The following is a 23831-nucleotide window of genomic DNA, read 5'->3' as shown; positions in this document are numbered from 1 at the left end:
GGGCATGTTGACTGGAAGCAACTCACTGACAGTCGACGGCGTTATTAGACCCATATATATAATATAAGATATATTTTAAGCACTCGCAAATGTCACAGTCTAAAACTATATCCATTGAATAAAGACCTGGCGCTGAAGGGGGATCAGCGCCCCCTGCTGCTGGCGGTCAATGTGTTAAGGGAAGAGCCCCCCCCCCCCCCCCCAGGCCATCCACAGATATCACAAAGGAGAAGGAAAATCAATTCTCTGTTTAATTACATCATTGAAGCATAGATGCATTACTTGTGAAAAAGGTAGAAAAAACAGCAAGTCTTTCTCAATAAGTTAAACCTCTCGGCCGGCTCACACAACAGAAGAATCCCAGAAAGCCTCGTAATAAAACACAAGACAAGGAGTTACTTATGTCATTGAAATAAAAGCTGGTCTCCTTGCAGAATATAACTTGTTAAAAAAAACAAAAAAAGAAAACAAAAAAAAAGATGCAAGTGGCTTATATTACAGTCCTTCCGCCCCTTTCCACAGGGTTTTTGCAAGCATTTTTCACGAAACTTCACGAGTTTCATTGTTTCATCAACAATTAACTGATAAGCGTCCGAGTTATAGATGGTATAAAAAAAAAATAAAAAAAAACAACAACAAAGAAATTATAATAATAATAACAATAATAATACATTATTGTAATAATTACAATGAACAGTAATAACAAGAAATGTAAGTAATAAACACAGTCCTGTACAGTCAGGTTCATCCTCTCTCCCATTGGCCACAGCCGAGCGCGGTTTTCCCCAAATACTACCGGTTGGTCTTTGCCAGACGGACGACCTCATGCCGACCCCAGAAGCGCCCGGTGGCTCGCCGCCTCGTCCGCCCTCTCCCCGCCGCCTTCAGCCGCCTTCAGCCAGTCCAGAAGGAAAACGCCTTTCTTTCCATGTTCATTTGCCCCACTGTGGAGAAGTGAAACACAAAAACAAGGGGTTTTAAAGGTGCTATAGATAAACGGTTCAGCCACTAGATGTCGCACTAGAGCACCAGCGTGTCCTTTATCCAATCGGGTGCGTTCCACGTGGCGGGAAATGGGGAGTAGGGAGGGGGGATACATGCAACGCAACGTAATGTAAACAACAACGTTAATTTCGGACCCGCCAAAAGTTTTTCAATGATAAATTCATTAACACAATGGCGCCCGACCACGGAGATGTCCGTGTTTCGAATCCAACGGTTGAGGTTTTGGCCTTTATTCCATTTTAATAACATACTCGATGTCACCGAGCAGCACTGCAGAAGTACCCTACTCTTTGAATTCGAAAAAGTGCATTACTGGCCAGATCCTCTTAGGGGCGCTATCTCGATAATGCAGTGTTCCCTGTGGCAGAAGTTGTCTTTGTTTTTTCTGGATCTCCAATGTAGTTTTCTGCTAACATGAAGCAATGCCTATAGCCTGTTACACGGAATACGTTTTGGGACGCGGATTTCAGTACGCAGTAAAGGGATATATCATCAGCCAATGGACATATCGATCTACCAGATGGCGATCGATAACTGGGAAATCCTTTGAGGGATCCAACCGGCCCACGGTAAGATATTTTTCACGTAAATTACATGCTGATCAGACCTTGTTATGATAGCCATCCACCCGATCAGCGAATGTGGCTACTGAGGCTAACGCGGTTATTGGTAATCAATCATCAGAAACGAGGTCCCCCGCCCCGCCCCCCCTTTCATGCATTCATGGTGGACCATCATACCGATCATATGCAGTTTGATTTTTAACTCTAGCTTCTGTAGGGCCGAAATGCCATTGGATTTAACGTTACTAGCTTAGCGGCCTGTATCTCGCCTTCCAGGAAATATCCCAGCCGAAATCCCTTATAACGCTTATATTCAAGATGCCATAAAATGAGAACGTATTGATGACATTTTTTTTTCTTTAAGCCATTTTGAAGGGACGGTTTATGGTGTCAATTGACAATGAGTGGCGACGTCTGTGGCCGGCCGGCCCGCGTAATTATTTAAGGCAACCAACTTTTGTCTAGCCACGCCCCCGGAGCTCTGCCGCGGCAGCATTATGTAGCCGTAATTCCCCCTCTTTCAACATCGACGGCTAGCTCAACTGGTTTGCCGCCTTGCTGTGGATCCTGCGGTGCGTTGGTGACAAGTTCGAATCCCTTCAATTTCTTTTTCTTTTTTTTACGTGCATTCTTTCGCCGGTTAAGTAAGGTTAGGGTTAAGGTTAGGCGCTGTTTCGGAGTTGGTTAAGGTTAGAGTTTGTCTTAGAGCGTGGCAATATTCTTTCGGAGTTGGTTAAGGTTAGAAGGGTTAAGGTTAGGCATTGTTTCGGAGTTGGTTAAGGTTAGAAGGGTTAAGGTTAGGCATTGTTTCGGAGTTGGTTAAGGTTAGAAGGGTTAAGGTTAGGCATTGTTTCGGAGTTGGTTAAGGTTAGAAGGGTTAAGGTTAGGCATTGTTTCGGAGTTGGTTAAGGTTAGGGTTAAGGTTAGGCATTGTTTCGGAGTTGGTTAAGGTTAGAGTTTGTCGCAGAGAATGGCAATAGAATGCAGCCTATTTCCGCACTGTCGCTCTCTCGCCCTGCCGCGGTCACATGGGCGTAGTGGCCAATCAGAGAAACGCTGAACACAAGTTGGTTGCCTAAAATAAAATTCACGCGGCCGGCCCCCCGGCTGATGGCTTGTAGATGGAAACATACAAAGATGGCCTGTTGACTTAATAGACACAGCAGGCATGGAGCTCCGGGCTGCCCACGGTGAACACATGGAGCTCCGGGCTGCCCACGGTGAACACATGGAGCTCCGGGCTGCCCACGGTGAACACATGGAGCTCCGGGCTGCCCACGGTGAACACATGGAGCTGCCCACGGTGAACACATGGAGCTCCGGGCTGCCCACGGTGAACACATGGAGCTCCGGGCTGCCCACGGTGAACACATGGAGCTGCCCACGGTGAACACATGGAGCTGCCCACGGTGAACACATGGAGCTCCGAGCTGCCCACAGTGAACATATGGAGCTCCGGGCTGCCCACGGTGAACACATGGAGCTCCGGGCTGCCCACGGTGAACACATGGAGCTCCGGGCTGCCCACGGTGAACATATGGAGCTCCGGGCTGCCCACGGTGAACACATGGAGCTGCCCACGGTGAACACATGGAGCTCCGAGCTGCCCACGGTGAACACATGGAGCTCCGGGCTGCCCACGGTGAACATATGGAGCTCCGGGCTGCCCACGGTGAACACATGGAGCTCCGGGCTGCCCACGGTGAACACATGGAGCTCCGGGCTGCCCACGGTGAACACATGGAGCTCCGGGCTGCCCACGGTGAACACATGGAGCTCCGGGCTGCCCACGGTGAACACATGGAGCTCCGGGCTGCCCACGGTGAACACATGGAGCTCCGGGCTGCCCACGGTGAACACATGGAGCTCCGGGCTGCCCACGGTGAACACATGGAGCTGCCCACGGTGAACACATGGAGCTCCGGGCTGCCCACGGTGAACACATGGAGCTCCGGGCTGCCCACGGTGAACACATGGAGCTCCGGGCTGCCCACGGTGAACACATGGAGCTCCGGGCTGCCCACGGTGAACACATGGAGCTGCCCACGGTGAACACATGGAGCTCCGGGCTGCCCACGGTGAACACATGGAGCTCCGGGCTGCCCACGGTGAACACATGGAGCTCCGGGCTGCCCACGGTGAACACATGGAGCTGCCCACGGTGAACACATGGAGCTGCCCACGGTGAACACATGGAGCTGCCCACGGTGAACACATGGAGCTGCTCACGGTGAACACATTCTACACTGGAAACAAGCGACGACTATAATGACAACTGTTCGTTGTGTCCATAAGGTGTGAGGTGGTGGGGGGGATGGGGGGTTGGGGGTTAGAAAACAAATGCTATTGCTGTATTTCTTTTGTTGTGTGTTCTCTAGGCTGGTAAAGATATGCCTCCTAAAGTGTGTAAACGGAAGTACCGGCTACAGGCGTTCCGGTTTCGACAAAACAATTATAGAAACGTGTGAAGTGCACAATATTTCCTCGTTTAAGCCACTGCAGCGGCTTTGCCTGAAGAATTTACTACATGACCGGGACGTTCTAGCTTGTTTGCCGACAGGGTTTGGGGAACAGTTTGGTCCGTTCGGAGGCGGCTTCCAGGGGAAGTACATACACCGGGAATTCTACCCCACAGACACTTTCAGCCGTAGTGCTTTACCAGTCTTTATCTCACGGAGTAGGGCTGAGCCCGAACGTTCAAACCTTTGTTCGTTGCGTTGGCATTCGAATTCTAAATCAACATTAGAATTTTATATTTTTTATAAAAACTAAAAAAAAAAAAAAAAAAAATGTTATTCTGTTTACACCAATGGGGTTTTTCTTCACAGTTGCAGATAAAGATTAGGCTACACTATTATTATAGTATTAAAAGAAACTGATTAGTTATATTCATTAGAAAGTTGATTTAATTGATTTAGTTGGGCTGGGGCTTCTCCCTGGGCTGGGTCTGGGGCTGGACAGTTGATTTAGTAAAAGACAAAAAGACTCATTTAATCAGATTAATCACTTTATTCAAATTGAGGATTTAGTTTGAGGATATACAAAAAAAAAATATATATATATATACCGGTATATATATATATTTATTAAAAAGATTATTTGTAAATTTTCGAAAAACCCTGACGAAGTTCGAATCCCAAAAACAGGCTTCGGGGAAACAGCCTTATCACGGAGGAGATACAACTGGGAACGAGGTTATGTGTTGTCTTGCTTTTCCTTCAGGTTGACCCGTACATCTGTGCTTCTATTTCAACTGTGCATCTTATTTTTCTGTTGTATTTTGTATTGTTATATGTGTAGTACTGTTTGCAGTACTATTTCTGTTTGTGTAAATTGTGCACCTTGTGTTGTATTATTCCCCCCACCCCCAAGATGGTCATTGGTTTCTGCATTCTTCATTCACAATTATTACAATCATAATACAGCAGTTATTCTTGAAAACAATCATGTCCTTTTATCATTTCACATCTTTCCCTTAGACTTCACACATTTTTATTTTTATTACATTTTGATGATCTGCTTGCTGATGTAAACACGTCCATAATTCCTGATTCTCCCATTTCTATTGCTCCCCCTAAATTCTGATTGAAATAATGTCGGACCTGAAGATATCCAAAGAAATCGTTTTGTTCCAGAACGTGTATTCTCTGTGGAGATTCAAAGCTCTGGAATACCCCCCCCTTGTGGACAAAAGTTAAATAATTTGCAAGGCCTTTTTCTACCCACCCTTTAAATCTACCATCCGTTTTGTTGGGAGGGAAATGGGAATGGTATGCACACCATCTCAACAGTCTAAGAGGTCCTCTCTCACCACACCACTTTACCGGGTCCTGCCAAAGTCTCAGCGCTACATTAATCCAGGGAGTGTTTTTTTTGTCATGTTGTTTATCAATTCACTATCTGCCACTATTGCTGCTAATTGAACCCCATCTGTCATTGCACACTCAATTTCCTTCCATCTTGCAGAGTACAATGGAGAACACCAACATACTATTGGCCTTAGTTGAGCTGCATAATAATAATCCCTTGAGCCGTACTGTATTGTACCCATTCTGCAATCTGTTAAATAAAGTTTTCATTCATTCATTCATTCATGGCATGGAAGGCTCATTCCCCCCTTTTCTTTTCTTATCTGTAGCGTTTTTTATATCTGATTCTGTTTTTTTTTTTCCCCTCGATGTTAATCTATCCCAATCAATGAATTGCTTAGTGGATATCTCCACTGGGAGGGTCTGAGACAAATATAACAATCTTGGTAGGATCATGTTCATCTTAAGTGAGTGAGTCCACCCCGGAGGCTCCGTCTGAATATATCTGACTTTCAGTTTTACATTCAAAGGGCCGTAATTGAGATAAAATGATCTCGAGACATCCCTTGGCAGATTAACTCCCAGGTAATTTAATGAGTCTACTTCCCATTTCAGTTTAAATTTCCCTCTAATATGGTTGGGAGGATTGTAGTTAAAGGTAACTATTTGAGTCTGAATATTTCATTTATAACCTGAAAGTGACCCATATTCTTCTAGTACTAACCTTACTGTCATGCACTTGTCCTAATATACTAACCTATTTATGTCTTTCTACTATTCCCCTGCCCGTACCTCCCCTCCCCCCTCCACCATGCTGTACCTCCCCTCCCCCCTGCCCGTACCCCCCCTCCCCCCTCCCCCCTGCCCGTACCTCCCCTCCCCCCTCCCCCATGCTGCTATGACGCCCACATCAATAAAGGAACATCTGATCTCATCTTAGACTTGGTAGGGTCAGTATAGGGTCAGTATAGGGTCAGTATAGGGTCAGTATAGGGTCAGTATAGGGTCAGTATAGGGTCAGTATAGGGTCAGTGTAGGGTCAGTGTAGGGTCAGTGTAGGGTCAGTATAGGGTCAGTATAGGGTCAGTATAGGGTCAGTATAGGGTCAGTATAGGGTCAGTATAGGGTCAGTATAGGGTCAGTATAGGGTCAGTATACACACAACCACCTTTTTAAGGCTGAGAACTGCGGAGTGAGGCTTTTCCAAAACTTTCTTCAGAATTACCATCTTGGAGTTCTAGAGCTTTCAACGCCCAGTGACCCCCTGTGACATCATCATCATCATCATCACCATCATCACCATCATCATCATCGACTCTGAGGCTTCTTCCTTCTCTCGCTGCATCTAAGGCTGAGGTTACACCTTTCGTATCATCTTCGTATTGTTTTCTTATACGCATCGCCGCGTATCGCCGCGACGTCATGCGCCTCGAGTCACACTTTCGTTTTTTTTCCGTTTTTGTCAGCCAAGCACACTGATGTAGTACACTGCCAAAGCAGTAGGTGGCAGTAGGTGGCAAACATGAAGGCAATTTCAACCAATCAGAACGAATGTGCCAATACACTTCCTGGTGGAAGCTCCAGCAAAGAAATGTCAATAAGGCAGGCGCCTATGCCGCGCCACCATCTTGCTTGCTCACTCAATGCAGCAATTCTTTTTTCAGCAAAGCCTAATAAAAGTGCAATAAACAAAACGGATACATTCACTGTGTGTTCTGCCTGTCATTTGTTGATGAAACAAAACTAACATCAACACAAGTGACCACCAAGAGCAGATAGTTTAGTCTAAAAACGATCGGTAGCATTGTTAGCTGCATGCTAACGTCAATGGAGTATGCCATTATAACTATAGCATTGTGGCTAGAAGCTAACGTTAGCTCACGCTACTTAGCCAGCACGAAACTGATGATATCGCGAGCTATCAGTAGTTAGATAACATTAGAGACAACGCTGTGTGTATTAAACAAAGGTGAATAGATGACTGGGCCATTTTGTTTAATGCTTGTTAAGTTGAAAGAGGAACTCTGAGCTAACAGGGTCTGAATCCTGATAGCTCACGTTAGCCAGTTCATGCAATCGGTAATGCTAGCAGAATGAATGGATGTAAACTTTATTTAACATATTGCATATGGGTACAATACAATACGGCTCAATACAAACAATTGTTAAGGGAATGCAGACTGTTGTAGCTTGGACTGGGGTCCTTATAACAATAACTTGACAACACATGGTAGCTGAAGCTATTTGGGACACGGAGCTCTGTCCCAAACACACACACACACACACTCTGCTGTCACCGGAAGGGCACGCAGATGGTATCTACTGCGCATGGGCGTTTTCGCAACAACTGCTCCGTGCTGACTACACGCTGTATTCCTGGCGTTTTTTTTGCGTATCTCCAAACGCAAACACAATTTTGCGTTTCAGCCGTATCCACAAAAAAACGCCAAAAAACGCGTTTCTGTTTAGATAGGACATGATACGTCGTCAAAAACGTATAAAAAAACGCCAGGAATACACTAGTCTAACCTCAGCCTAAAAGTATAATCTCCAACCCCTGTGTGTGTCGACTTGTAACCGTCTTATGATTCTCTACTGTTTATTCTTATGTGGCGCTAAAGCAATGTCCAAACATAAAGACAATTCAAACTGAGTTATAAAGAAACAATTTTCACGAGGTACAGGGATGAGGAAGGGATTTGACATTCACGGCTGTTTACATTTTTATTTTATTTTCTTCATGTTTTACATGTGTTTTTTTTTTTATTTTTTTTTTATGTTTTGCATATATATATATATATATATATATATATTTGTTTTGTAAGGTTTTAAATGAGTAAGGAATTACATACATTTTGAGTAGTGGAAAAGGGGTAGGATTAAATAAGTGTATACTTCTTCCTACTCCTTTTCAAACATGTAAATTGAGTTACGGTATGTTCTCTTTTAAATTTTTTATTTCACTGCTAGAGATTTATGATGTTTTTGTTTTTATTTTGTTTGTATAATAATAATAATAATAATAATAATAATAATAATAATAATAATAATAATAATAATAATAATAATAATAATAATAATAATAATAAAATAATGCAGGACTTTGGAGAAGTCTTTATTTGGCATGCAGTGACACACATGCGATGGGCGGCACACACACACACAGGAACACACACAGGAACACACACACAGGAACACACACACACATGCAATTGTTGGGTCGCCGATGCGATTGAGTCTTTGTATTTTACATGTTCGAAATAAAGATTTCAAATCAAATCAAATGCAATGTATTGTGTCTATATTTGTATGAAATCGCTGATGAACTTTGTCTTGGTTTGTGAGCTCGTCACCGTTGCTGTAAACTCAGCATCTTACGAGTTGAAACAAAGGTTTGAAATGAAAATGAAAATGTCAAGCTCCCAAAGTTCGACCTCACACACCGGTGTGACGGTAACGTCTGAGAAGGGGTTAAAACAGGGTTCCCACAGACATTGCAAAATAAAATTCAAGGACTTTCACGTACTTTTCCAAGCACTCTTTTTCATTTTAAAAGGGCATTTAAAAGGATACAATTCTCTTTTAAATGCAGTTTTTTTAAATAGAAAAAAAAATCGGATCCAATATCTATGGCTTAAAAACCAATTTCCGACAATTAGTTACACTTTAAATAAAAAATTCTATTTCTTGATTCAGAACAGTTTTATCATTTGAATAAGCAAGCACCTTGTTAAAAAATGTGTTGTTTTCAAGGAATTCCAGGCCTTGATATTTTTTTTTTATCAAGCACTTTAAGCCCTTCAAGGACCTTGTGCGAACCCCGTTAAAAAAGCGGGGGGGGGGGTGTCGTCTTCCAGGAAGCAGCCTACCTGCCTGGGGGGTGCGATAAAGAGGTGGATCCTACAGAGTGGTCAGTCCAGGTGGTGTACCTCGTCCTGCAGCATGGTGGGCAGAGAGGGGCGTCCCGCTTCACTCATCCGCTTGGCCATGATGTCCCACTGGGGGGTCAGGGCTTTGGATTTAGTACCTGGAGACACAACCAACCAACCAGATTAGTACCTGGAGACACAACCAACCAACCAGATTAGTACCTGGAGACACAACCAACCAACCAGATTAGTACCTGGAGACACAACCAACCAACCAGATTAGTACCTGGAGACACAACCAACCAACCAGATTAGTACCTGGAGACACAACCAACCAACCAGATTAGTACCTGGAGACACAACCAACCAACCAGATTAGTACCTGGAGACACAACCAACCAACCAACCAGATTAGTACCTGGAGACACAACCAACCAACCAGATTAGTACCTGGAGACACAACCAACCAACCAGATTAGTACCTGGAGACACAACCAACCAACCAGATTAGTACCTGGAGACACAACCAACCAACCAGATTAGTACCTGGAGACACAACCAACCAACCAACCAACCAGATTAGTACCTGGAGACACAACCAACCAACCAATCAACCAGATTAGTACCTGGAGACACAACCAACCAACCAGATTAGTACCTGGAGACACAACCAACCAACCAGATTAGTACCTGGAGACACAACCAACCAACCAGATTAGTACCTGGAGACACAACCAATCAACCAGATTAGTACCTGGAGACACAACCAACCAACCAGATTAGTACCTGGAGACACAACCAACCAACCAACCAGATTAGTACCTGGAGACACAACCAACCAACCAGATTAGTACCTGGAGACACAACCAACCAACCAGATTAGTACCTGGAGACACAACCAACCAACCAACCAGATTAGTACCTGGAGACACAACCAACCAACCAGATTAGTACCTGGAGACACAACCAACCAACCAGATTAGTACCTGGAGACACAACCAACCAACCAACCAACCAGATTAGTACCTGGAGACACAACCAACCAACCAGATTAGTACCTGGAGACACAACCAACCAACCAGATTAGTACCTGGAGACACAACCAACCAACCAGATTAGTACCTGGAGACACAACCAACCAACCAGATTAGTACCTGGAGACACAACCAACCAACCAGATTAGTACCTACAGATGAGTGACGGGATCAAGGGGTAGATTTAGTAGATGGGCTGGTTTACTGTCACACACACACACACATACACATACATACACACATTTAGAATAATTATTTATGTCACATATAAACAATGTTTAAAGGACACAAATATTATCAGTGCACTTGTACATTGTGGGTTATTCTGATACATTCGTGCCCAAATTGACAATGGCAACCAAAGTTACACAACACACACATGGATGATGAACCTGACAATCTACACACAGCTCATGGATACAGATAGCAGCGTCTTCTCCAAATTGCCCGGCTGCCAATTTTTGCTGACACTGAGCAATATCTTGCTAATTGTTTGGCTCTTCTCTTCGGAAGACCGGCCATCTTATGAACATGACCCAGCCAGGCTTCCAAATATGAAGAACAAAAGTTTACAGTTGTAGCCGAGTTGTGATATGGTATGCTCTAACAGTTGATACTTCAACATTTTGGTTGTAAAGGCTTCTTTCTAGACTGTAGTCAAACGTACAGCCAACTTCTAGGATGAGACACACACACACAAGCTTACATAATTATATTCAAGTGTGAGCACACGCATGCACACACACACACACACACAGGCCTACAAACATGCAAGCAAAAGTACACACACAAACACAGCCCTCTGTAGCAACCAGTTCCCCTGCCACTAATGTCCCAGGAAAAAACTTGAGATCTCCTGCCCTCTGGTGGCACCAAGTAGAACGGTTTCCCTTTGTACTAAAAAGCATCTATGATGAAAAAACGAAAATCTGGTCCATCATTCATCTATTGTCTCTATTCTAACCCCATCTTATTAAAAAGGGATAGTCCACCCATTTTAAGAAGCCTATGTTTTTGGTCAAATATAATGGTAATTTCATGGAAACGGCACTAGCGCCAGTGTTGGGAGGTAGAAATAATTAGTATTTCTTGTTATTTCATGTTAACTGGAAGCTATTTGGAACAGGCCACGTGTGATTCATCAGAGACATGGTGAAAGCCCCCTCGACTCCGACTAGCATCGCTGGCAAAGGCTAGTAGTTTCTACTTTGAAAAAAAAAAAAAAAAAAAACACTGTTGCAAGTGTTTTATATTTTGGGATGGATTGAAATAACTCAACATTTGTACCAAATCAGATACATGTAGGCGTCTTAAAAAAACAAGAGCATGAGTAGCCCTTAAAAAAGAAAAAAAAAACTTACACAATACATGGAATGCTATTTTTAAAAGCAGCCAACTTCATCCTCTCCTGGTTCTCTCTCCCTTCCTGCTTCCAACGAGCAGCAAAACACCCGACAGAAGAGATAGAATCCTGGGACTGGTCAAACCACGACTAGGTCGTCAATATTCACATTAATTATTTTCATATTTGGTAAATAACTTATTGCTAATAAGAAATAGTCTACCCATATGTATGATAGCATGTACAACAATGCTGTATAGACTATATATATATATATATGCATATATTTACTTGTATATACCTATTTATATACCTGCATATAACTTTGTCTATATATTTACATTTACTGTAGTATATATATTTATCCACATCTGTGAATATACATGCATATAATCCTTTTTACATACCTGTATATACAATATCTACATCTAAATATATATATATATCCCTTACTACTCTTACTTATACCACCGACCAGTATGACTTACTACCATAAGGTTTTTTTTTTTTATACCTGTATCACTGTACTACTATAACACTGTACATACATCTGATTATCATTATTACTCAGTAGTACTCATTTATATATATACTCCAGTTTAATCACCTGTACATTGTATATCACTATTTAGTAGTAGTAGTAGTTTATTTTTTCAGTCATCATCTCACACAATACAATATACACCATCATTTATCAATATTTGATTTTTTACAGTGACTGAAAAGGTACAGACTGAAGCATGGTGCTTATATGTGCCTGTCCTATATTCTTACCAAAAAAAATAAAAAAATGTAGACTCCAAAACAGTATTCTAAAGAAAAAAAAGCAAGCAAAACAGTGTTATTCACCCTTGTAGTTTTCAAAAATAGCTTTACAAACCTTTTTCTTAAAAACCAAAATCGAATTACTCATTCTTAACTGTATATCAGCATTGTTCCACAAGTTAACCCCAATAATAGAAATACACCTCCTTTTAATCCCTTTCTTAGCTTTTTGAACAGTAAATTTACAACTATCTCTCAAATCATATTTTCTTTCATGTATTGAAAAAAAACCTTTGCACCCCGTCTGGGAGTACCTTTGCTTTAGCTCTGTACATTATTTGCATAGTTTTATAGTAAACCAAATCATAAAATTTCATAATATGAGACTTTATAAACAATGGATTTGTGTGTTCATAGTAACCAGCCTTGAAAAGGTTCCGAATTGCCTGCTTTTTTGAAATTTTTACATTTAGTCATTTAGTTGAACGCTTTTATCCAAAGCGACTTACAAGTTCTGACAAGTCATCAGGAAGGAAGGGCACAACTCTATCAGCTGAGTAACAACCAAGTCAAGTCAAGAGTTTTATTATATTATTATTAGTGCTGTCAAACGATTAAAATATTTAACTCGATTAATCGCATGATTGTCCATAGTTAACTCGCGATTAATCGCAAATTAATCGCATTTTTATTTTTAATTTTTTTTTATACCTTAAACAGATCTTTTTCAAGTTCCAAGTTTTAATACTCTTATCAACATGCGAGTCAACAAATGCTTGCTTTGTGCAGCCATTTAACACAAAAGGATGACCCTCATGCATTACAAATTTGCATCAAATTCAAAACAGAGTGATGCACAAAATAACTTAAAAGAAAATAATAATTTAAAACAATGAATAAAGTGTGCATGAAATAATAGGGGAAAGAAAACGTTAGGAACTTGTTACATTCACACACACAAGGGCTGATTAATCACACACCCCCCTCTCTCCCTCACACACACACTCTCCCAGCTCTTTTTCTCTTTTGCCCCTTCCTCATCTCTCTCACCCCCCTCTCTCTCTATATCTCACACACACACACACACACACACACACACACACACACACACACACACTTCAGAAACAAACATAGTATCAATGAGAGCATCAATAATAGTAATAATAAGAGTGAAGTCTAGTTTAAAAAAAAAAAAAAAAAAAAAAAAAAAAAAATTTAGTTAATCTTGAGTTAAAAAAATTAGTGGCATTAATAGAATCGGGAGTTAACGCGATATTAACGCGATATATTTGACAGCCTTAATTATTATGTATTATTATATTTGTTATATTTATAACAATGTTCATCAAAGTGTTCAGACTTGAGTGCCGCAGTGTATGTTAGTATATCAGGAAGAGTGCGTGACAGTAGAGCACTGTTGCACTTCACGGTTACTGTACACGTGCACTCTGGTCGGATGGTTACTGTACACGTGCACTCTGGTCGGATGGTTACTGTACACGTGCACTCTGGTCGGATGGTTACTGTACACGTGCACTCTGGTCGGATGGTTACTGTACACGTGCACTCTGGTCGGATGGTTACTGTACACGTGCACTCTGGTCGGATGGTTACTGTACACGTGCACTCTGGTCGGATGGTTACTGTACACGTGCACTCACTCTGGTCGGATGGTTACTGTACACGTGCACTCACTCTGGTCGGATGGTTACTGTACATGTGCACTCACTCTGGTCGGATGGTTACTGTACACGTGCACTCTGGTCGGATGGTTACTGTACACGTGCACTCACTCTGGTCGGATGGTTACTGTACATGTGCACTCTGGTCGGATGGTTACTGTACACGTGCACTCACTCTGGTCGGATGCCAAACTTATCTCCGCTGTACTGTACTTGTGCCGTGTGATGATGCCGATACGTTTTTTAATCTGATCTAGGGCTGTCCCCGACTAAGGATTTGGATGGTCGACTATGATTGGCCAAAATGTGCCGTTAGTCGACTATTGGTTGACTTAAAAAAAATATATATATATATATATTTTAAATATATTTTTAATTTTAATTTTTGTATCATTCCATTTGGGCTGTGGGCGGTGCTTAATGTCTGAAGGAGTCGACTGAAGGCTTCTTGTCCTCTGCAAAAGCATGCAATTGGTCCACTGATGGATACATCTTGATATTTGTCTAGTCTAGTGTGTTCATTAGATGGTGAAATCCTCTTTCAGTGCCTCTGTGCCTGTTTTCGTAGGCAGTTAGCCTCTGGTATGTGTGCCATTAGCGTTAGCCACGCTTCTAGGCCTCTTTTCTTTTGGAAAGAGTGATACAAAAAAATTATAAACTTTTGTTTATTTTTTTTTTATATATTCGACTAAGAGGTTGGCCAGTCGACTACGGCTCCTTTCAACCGATTAGTCGACTAATAGGGGTCAGCCCTAATCTGATCTAGGGTCAGTGCAGCGCATGGACCTGTGTTCCTGGTGCATTGACTACGCTCCAACACCACGACCCTGGGTCTGCTTTTAAAAGACGCTGACGGTGGAACCTCCCTGTAAGGCTGCGTTCACACTGCACGCAAAAAATACGACCCGAATCGGATTGTTTCACGAGTCATAATGTGACTCGGATCCGTTTTTGCACAAAATATGTCATGGAAACTGATCTTCTCAATTCTGATTGTGGCCACTTTCATACAGTACGTGGTCCTACATCAGATACAGGTCTGGTTCTGGCCACTTTCATACAGTATGTGGTCCTACATCAGATACAGGTCTGATTGTGGCCACTTTCATACAGTATGTGGTCCTACATCAGATACAGGTCTGATTCTGGCCACTTTCATACAGTATGTGGTCCTACATCAGATACAGGTCTGGTTCTGGCCACTTTCATACAGTATGTGGTCCTACATCAGATACAGGTCTGGTTCTGGCCACTTTCATACAGTATGTGGTCCTACATCAGATACAGGTCTGGTTCTGGCCACTTTCATACAGTATGTGGTCCTACATCAGATACAGGTCTGATTCTGGCCACTTTCATACAGTATGTGGTCCTACATCAGATACAGGTCTGGTTCTGGCCACTTTCATACAGTACGTGGTCCTACATCAGATACAGGTCTGGTTCTGGCCACTTTCATACAGTATGTGGTCCTACATCAGATACAGGTCTGATTCTGGCCACTTTCATACAGTATGTGGTCCTACATCAGATACAGGTCTGATTGTGGCCACTTTCATACAGTATGTGGTCCTACATCAGATACAGGTCTGATTGTGGCCACTTTCATACAGTATGTGGTCCTACATCAGATACAGGTCTGGTTCTGGCCACTTTCATACAGTATGTGGTCCTACATCAGATACAGGTCTGGTTCTGGCCACTTTCATACAGTATGTGGTCCTACATCAGATACAGGTCTGGTTCTGGCCACTTTCATACAGTATGTGGTCCTACATCAGATACAGGTCTGATTCTGGCCACTTTCATACAGTATGTGGTCCTACATCAGATACAGGTCTGGTTCTGGCCACTTTCATACAGTATGTGGTCCTACATCAGATACAGGTCTGGTTCTGGCCACTTTCATACAGTATGTGGTCCTACATCAGATACAGGTCTGATTGTGGCCACTTTCATACAGTATGTGGTCCTACATCAGATACAGGTCTGGTTCTGGCCACTTTCATACAGTATGTGGTCCTACATCAGATACAGGTCTGATTCTGGCCACTTTCATACAGTATGTGGTCCTACATCAGATACAGGTCTGATTCTGGCCACTTTCATACAGTATGTGGTCCTACATCAGATACAGGTCTGATTCTGGCCACTTTCATACAGTATGTGGTCCTACATCAGATACAGGTCTGATTGTGGCCACTTTCATACAGTACGTGGTCCTACATCAGATACAGGTCTGGTTCTGGCCACTTTCATACAGTATGTGGTCCTACATCAGATACAGGTCTGATTCTGGCCACTTTCATACAGTATGTGGTCCTACATCAGATACAGGTCTGATTCTGGCCACTTTCATACAGTATGTGGTCCTACATCAGATACAGGTCTGGTTCTGGACACTTTCATACAGTATGTGGTCCTACATCAGATACAGGTCTTATTCTGGCCACTTTCATACAGTACGTGGTCCTACATCAGATACAGGTCTGATTCTGGCCACTTTCATACAGTATGTGGTCCTACATCAGATACAGGTCTGGTTCTGGCCACTTTCATACAGTATGTGGTCCTACATCAGATACAGGTCTGATTGTGGCCACTTTCATACAGTATGTGGTCCTACATCAGATACAGGTCTGGTTATGGCCACTTTCATACAGTATGTGGTCCTACATCAGATACAGGTCTGATTGTGGCCACTTTCATACAGTATGTGGTCCTACATCAGATACAGGTCTGGTTCTGGCCACTTTCATACAGTATGTGGTCCTACATCAGATACAGGTCTGATTGTGGCCACTTTCATACAGTATGTGGTCCTACATCAGATACAGGTCTGGTTCTGGCCACTTTCATACAGTATGTGGTCCTACATCAGATACAGGTCTGATTCTGGCCACTTTCATACAGTATGTGGTCCTACATCAGATACAGGTCTGATTCTGGCCACTTTCATACAGTATGTGGTCCTACATCAGATACAGGTCTGATTCTGGCCACTTTCATACAGTATGTGGTCCTACATCAGATACAGGTCTGATTCTGGCCACTTTCATACAGTATGTGGTCCTACATCAGATACAGGTCTGATTCTGGCCACTTTCATACAGTATGTGGTCCTACATCAGATACAGGTCTGGTTCTGGACACTTTCATACAGTATGTGGTCCTACATCAGATACAGGTCTTATTCTGGCCACTTTCATACAGTATGTGGTCCTACATCAGATACAGGTCTGGTTCTGGCCACTTTCATACAGTATGTGGTCCTACATCAGATACAGGTCTGATTGTGGCCACTTTCATACAGTATGTGGTCCTACATCAGATACAGGTCTGATTGTGAATAGCACTGCACAAGACCGTAGCAGACTACAAAGAGTGACACGTTCAGCCGAACGCACAATTAGAGGGGGGCTTCCCACCCTCCAGAACATTTACAACAAGCGGTGCAAGGGGAAGGCTAAGAGAATTATTAAGGACTCGAGCCACCCGAACAACTGCCTCTTTGAACTGCTGCCGTCAGGCAAGCGATACCGGAGTCTTATGGCGAGCACAGAAAGACTCAGAAGGAGCTTCTATCCCCAGGCCATCAGGCTGCTAAACGAACAATAATCGCTAAACGAACAATAATCACTATGCAACAACCATCAAATGCACACAGCACACACACCCACACGCACACACACACTCACTCAAACAAACAACACACTGCAGCACCCACTCTCCACACTTTAGATCACACAAACACACTTACACTTTATATTTATTGATAAAGGATTTGCACTACAACTCGTACACCTACTGTGAATTGTACCTAAACTGCACCTCGTCCATTTATGCCTTGCACTATATAGTATTGTATATTAGTACACTGCACAGTATTGTATATTGTATGGTAACTACGTCTACGAACATTGTACATATGTCTAAACTGAACACTGTGACCTCTTTTTTTTCTTCTAATTTTTACTATGTTTTTATTTCATACTTATCTTGTCATGCACAGTCTCTGGAGCGCAACAGTAAGAAGCATTTTGTACAAAAGTATTCTGTACTTCTGTATGACAACTATTAAAGAAACTTGAAACTTGAAACTTGTGGCCACTTTCATACAGTATGTGGTCCTACATCAGATACAGGTCTGATTCTGGCCACTTTCATACAGTATGTGGTCCTACATCAGATACAGGTCTGGTTCTGGCCACTTTCATACAGTATGTGGTCCTACATCAGATACAGGTCTGGTTCTGGCCACTTTCATACAGTATGTGGTCCTACATCAGATACAGGTCTGATTGTGGCCACTTTCATACAGTATGTGGTCCTACATCAGATACAGGTCTGATTCTGGCCACTTTCATACAGTATGTGGTCCTACATCAGATACAGGTCTGGTTCTGGCCACTTTCATACAGTATGTGGTCCTACATCAGATACAGGTCTGGTTCTGGCCACTTTCATACAGTATGTGGTCCTACATCAGATACAGGTCTGATTCTGGCTACTTTCATACAGTACGTGGTCCTACATCAGATACAGGTCTGATTGTGGCCACTTTCATACAGTATGTGGTCCTACATCAGATACAGGTCTGGTTCTGGTCACTTTCATACAGTATGTGGTCCTACATCAGATACAGGTCTGGTTCTGGCCACTTTCATACAGTATGTGGTCCTACATCAGATACAGGTCTGGTTCTGGCCACTTTCATACAGTATGTGGTCCTACATCAGATACAGGTCTGGTTCTGGCCACTTTCATACAGTATGTGGTCCTACATCAGATACAGGTCTGATTCGGGCCACTTTCATACAGTATGTGGTCCTACATCAGATACAGGTCTGATTCTGGCCACTTTCATACAGTATGTGGTCCTACATCAGATACAGGTCTGATTCTGGCCACTTTCATACAGTATGTGGTCCTACATCAGATACAGGTCTGATTCTGGCCACTTTCATACAGTATGTGGTCCTACATCAGATACAGGTCTGATTCTGGCCACTTTCATACAGTATGTGGTCCTACATCAGATACAGGTCTGATTCTGGCCACTTTCATACAGTATGTGGTCCTACATCAGATACAGGTCTGATTCTGGCCACTTTCATACAGTATGTGGTCCTACATCAGATACAGGTCTGGTTCTGGTCACTTTCATACAGTACGTGGTCCTACATCAGATACAGGTCTGGTTCTGGCCACTTTCATACAGTATGTGGTCCTACATCAGATACAGGTCTGATTGTGGCCACTTTCATACAGTATGTGGTCCTACATCAGATACAGGTCTGGTTCTGGTCACTTTCATACAGTATGTGGTCCTACATCAGATACAGGTCTGGTTCTGGCCACTTTCATACAGTACGTGGTCCTACATCAGATACAGGTCTGGTTCTGGCCACTTTCATACAGTACGTGGTCCTACATCAGATACAGGTCTGGTTCTGGCCACTTTCATACAGTACGTGGTCCTACATCAGATACAGGTCTGGTTCTGGCCACTTTCATACAGTATGTGGTCCTACATCAGATACAGGTCTGGTTCTGGCCACTTTCATACAGTATGTGGTCCTACATCAGATACAGGTCTGGTTCTGGTCACTTTCATACAGTACGTGGTCCTACATCAGATACAGGTCTGGTTCTGGCCACTTTCATACAGTATGTGGTCCTACATCAGATACAGGTCTGGTTCTGGCCACTTTCATACAGTATGTGGTCCTACATCAGATACAGGTCTGATTGTGGCCACTTTCATACAGTACGTGGTCCTACATCAGATACAGGTCTGGTTCTGGCCACTTTCATACAGTATGTGGTCCTACATCAGATACAGGTCTGGTTCTGGCCACTTTCATACAGTATGTGGTCCTACATCAGATACAGGTCTGGTTCTGGTCACTTTCATACAGTATGTGGTCCTACATCAGATACAGGTCTGATTGTGGCCACTTTCATACAGTATGTGGTCCTACATCAGATACAGGTCTGATTGTGGCCACTTTCATACAGTACGTGGTCCTACATCAGATACAGGTCTGGTTCTGGCCACTTTCATACAGTACGTGGTCCTACATCAGATACAGGTCTGATTGTGGCCACTTTCATACAGTATGTGGTCCTACATCAGATACAGGTCTGATTGTGGCCACTTTCATACAGTATGTGGTCCTACATCAGATACAGGTCTGATTGTGGCCACTTTCATACAGTATGTGGTCCTACATCAGATACAGGTCTGGTTCTGGCCACTTTCATACAGTACGTGGTCCTACATCAGATACAGGTCTGATTGTGGCCACTTTCATACAGTATGTGGTCCTACATCAGATACAGGTCTGATTGTGGCCACTTTCATACAGTATGTGGTCCTACATCAGATACAGGTCTGGTTCTGGCCACTTTCATACAGTATGTGGTCCTACATCAGATACAGGTCTGATTCTGGCCACTTTCATACAGTATGTGGTCCTACATCAGATACAGGTCTGATTGTGGCCACTTTCATACAGTATGTGGTCCTACATCAGATACAGGTCTGATTGTGGCCACTTTCATACAGTATGTGGTCCTACATCAGATACAGGTCTGATTGTGGCCACTTTCATACAGTATGTGGTCCTACATCAGATACAGGTCTGGTTCTGGCCACTTTCATACAGTACGTGGTCCTACATCAGATACAGGTCTGATTCTGGCCACTTTCATACAGTATGTGGTCCTACATCAGATACAGGTCTGATTCTGGTGGTCAGTGGAGAATTGAGAGCGTGTTTAAGGCCTGCAGTGTGAACGTGGCCTTGTTGCCAATATTCATACCAGAACTACGAAAATGAGGAATTACTGAAACAACCAGAATGCTCCACTTGGTCTTGGTGTTTGGAAGGTATTTTCTAAAACACATTTCACACTAAAGAGATGCAGAAAAAAAAAATTGCTTTGAAAGTTTTGTCCGAGGGAAGAGGCGGTTGTGATTGGAGGATGGAGGAAAGAGGGCGGAGCTGGAGACGGGTCAATCACTCTGCGCCCGCCGGTGAACTACGACCCTGCAGCTCCCGCGGAGCCAAGCCTTCCAATCGGTGAACTCAAAGGAAAGAACCAATAACTTGGCAGATAGTAAAAACTGTTGGTTGTTAAAAAGCACATTCGCTCACAATGTATTCCGATTATTATTATTCCGAGTGTTCTGGTATAAATAACAGATGTTGGTTCAAAGCCCACTCCTCCCTTTGTACTGTGTGAACCCAGACTCAGGGCCTGGGGGGGGGGGGGGGGCTGGGAGACCAGCAGGGGCTGTCCCCCCCCCCCCCCCCCCCCACCCCAGGGTCCACTTCCCCGGCTCCCGGTCCTCCTCCCCCTCCCTCTCGTTACCATGACAACACAGACTGTAGCCTGAAGCTAAAAGCAGCCAGGCCCATCCTCCCTCCCTCCCTCTCTCCCTTTCTCTAGCTCGAGACGGATGTACACACAAAGAAAACATGGACGAGGAAGAAAGGGGAGAGAGAGAGAGAGAGGAGAGAGAGAGAGAGAGAGAGAGAGAGAGAGAGAGAGAGAGAGAGAGAGAGAGAGAGAGAGAGAGAGAGAGAGAGAAGAGAGAAGAGAGAAGAAAGAAGAGAGAGGGGACAGCTTCAGAGAGAGGGGACGGGATCAGAGAGAGAGAAAGAGAGAGAGGGGGGGGGGCAGGATCAGAGGGAGGGAGGGAGGGAGAGAGAGAGACGTATCATTTAACGTATAATATAACCGAGAGGGCGTACAGATCCTCATCTGCACCTTTGTTTACACTGTTTATTTCTCTCATATTTTTAGATTCAGAAATGTTTTTATTGCCTATATTTATGTCTTTCTACTATTACCCTGCCCATACCTGTACCTCCCCTCCCCCATGCTGCTATGATGCCCACATTTCCCCAAGGGGATATCAATTCAATTCAATTCAATTGGCTTTATTGGGGCGCCCCGCTATGACGGTCATTTCATGTATGCACGAGGAGATATAATAACGATAATCTAGCGTTGATTTCAGGATGATTAGATAATCAGCCGAAAAATTACAACGTGATGACTGGATTACAGTAAAATGCATTTTTCTCGCCTTTTCCTGGAATTACTGAAAAACACCCAAACCATACTCTATTCAAAACGGTATAAAACGGAAATGTACGAATGAAAAAACAATGTTGACTAGAAGCAGCTCACTGAGACCCGACAGCGTTATTAGACCCATAGATATAATATAAGATATATTTTAAGCACTCGCAAATGCCACAGTCTAAAACTATATCCATTGAATAAAGACCTGGCAATGAATGGGGTATCAGCGCCCCCTGCTGTGGCGGTCAATGTGTTAACAGGCACCCAGAAAAGTGGGCATTTTTGTTTTTGAGGACTGCATACTGTTTTTGCAAAGCGTATCTTTATACTTTATACTTATAACACATGCATAAGCCTGGACTCTTTTGAAAGATAACATTCTTAAGTTTCTTACATAGTAAAGAAAAATCACTTTTAGTGCTAATGAAATAGAGTAACATAGGGCTGAACTTGAGTTGTATTTGTACTCACGTTTTTCTGTAGTAGTTGCAATATCCAAAAATATAACCGCTCAGAAATGGGTGATTTAGAGCGATTTTGGTAAACTGTGTACAAAAAGAAAAGTTCTCCAGTAATCCATTTCCTCATTGACGGCAATGCATGTATCTTTAACTTGTGGTTTTCGCTCATGCCTTTTCACCTAGATCCCTGATTCGCACACCCCCACGTGGGGTATCATTGGAAAGCTACACTCATTGGCTACAACCCTGTCCAATAATTTTCACAATCGGCGAATGATTGACAGTTCCAGAGCCTTGGGATGTACAAAGTCGCACGCCTGACAAATCGGCATGTTATAAGTGGTTAAGCATTTTTTTTGACGATTGCATACCCAAAGTAATTAGCTATTTATTATACTGTATACTTATAGCACATGCATGAGTCTGGTCTATTTTGAAAGGTAACATTCTTAAGTTTCTTACACAATAAAAATCTCTTTGAGTGCTAATGAAATAGAGTAACAGAGGTTTGAACACACTGAAGTAAAAGTTTTGTGTATTCACATTTATTTTGACTGGTTTGCCTGTTTTAAAGTTCCAGCTGAAAGGTAGGAGCTGGAAAACAATGGTTCCATAGCCTGAAGTCTTATGTAGTACAACTCCAAAGTCTATAAAAATCCCACGGAAAATGTATGTTTTACAAAGGTTTTTGTAACGTGCGTACGAGTAAGAATTCGCCATGATTATCCAAAATGGCCGTCCACTGCCATTCATTTCAATGCTCTAGTCAAAACAATGGACTTCTTTGTCTTCTTGTATCACCTTCCCCCACGCCCAGCGCCCGTCTCGAATAGCTTTCGGAGCAGACGCTCCTTGGCTACAACGGTGGTCAATCAGTTTCACCATCAGCGGTCACTGGTCAGTTCAGGACCGTTCACAAGCGGACGTGGTCACTCGTCCGAACGGCTTGTCAAATGACGCCCGCCGGATGTTTCGTCTTGTAACTCGAGACCCGAAGCACGCAATCGGTCGAGTGAGGTGACGATCGAAAGGCGGCAAATTAAACTCTCAAACAATGTATCGGTTGATCGGCGAAAAAGCAGCCCGGAGCCGGAGCGAGTGCGTGGCGGCCCGCTGTCGGGCTGTCCGGTGCTTAAGAGGTTAAATCAATCTATGATCGTATTCTCTCTATATTTAATATGAGATGTGAATCTCGGCCGTC

The 23831-nt window shown here is 43.2% G+C and overlaps 1 protein-coding gene across 3 annotated transcripts in view; it reads right to left on the bottom strand.

Annotated features, from left to right (window-relative positions):
* Positions 1-287: 287 nt before the first annotated feature.
* Positions 288-23831, bottom strand: part of mta1 (metastasis associated 1) — a 248579-nt gene continuing 225035 nt past the window's right edge. Inside the window, exons 16-17 of one of the 3 annotated variants that reach the window (XM_084338705.1) lie at positions 9247-9404; positions 288-944 (exon numbers count right to left, since the gene is read on the bottom strand). In XM_084338705.1, the coding sequence (XP_084194831.1) occupies positions 9289-9404 (116 nt within the window). In that variant the 3' untranslated portion in view covers positions 288-944; positions 9247-9288. The remainder of the gene's footprint in view (positions 945-9246; positions 9405-23831) is intronic. The other 2 variants (XM_084338706.1, XM_084338707.1) reach the window with 2 other exon arrangements.

The sequence above is a fragment of the Notolepis coatsorum genome (assembly GCF_963971535.1).
Source record: "Notolepis coatsorum genome assembly, contig: SCAFFOLD_295, whole genome shotgun sequence".
Lineage (NCBI taxonomy): Eukaryota > Metazoa > Chordata > Actinopteri > Aulopiformes > Paralepididae > Notolepis > Notolepis coatsorum.
This window is presented reverse-complemented; position numbering and strand designations above follow the sequence as displayed.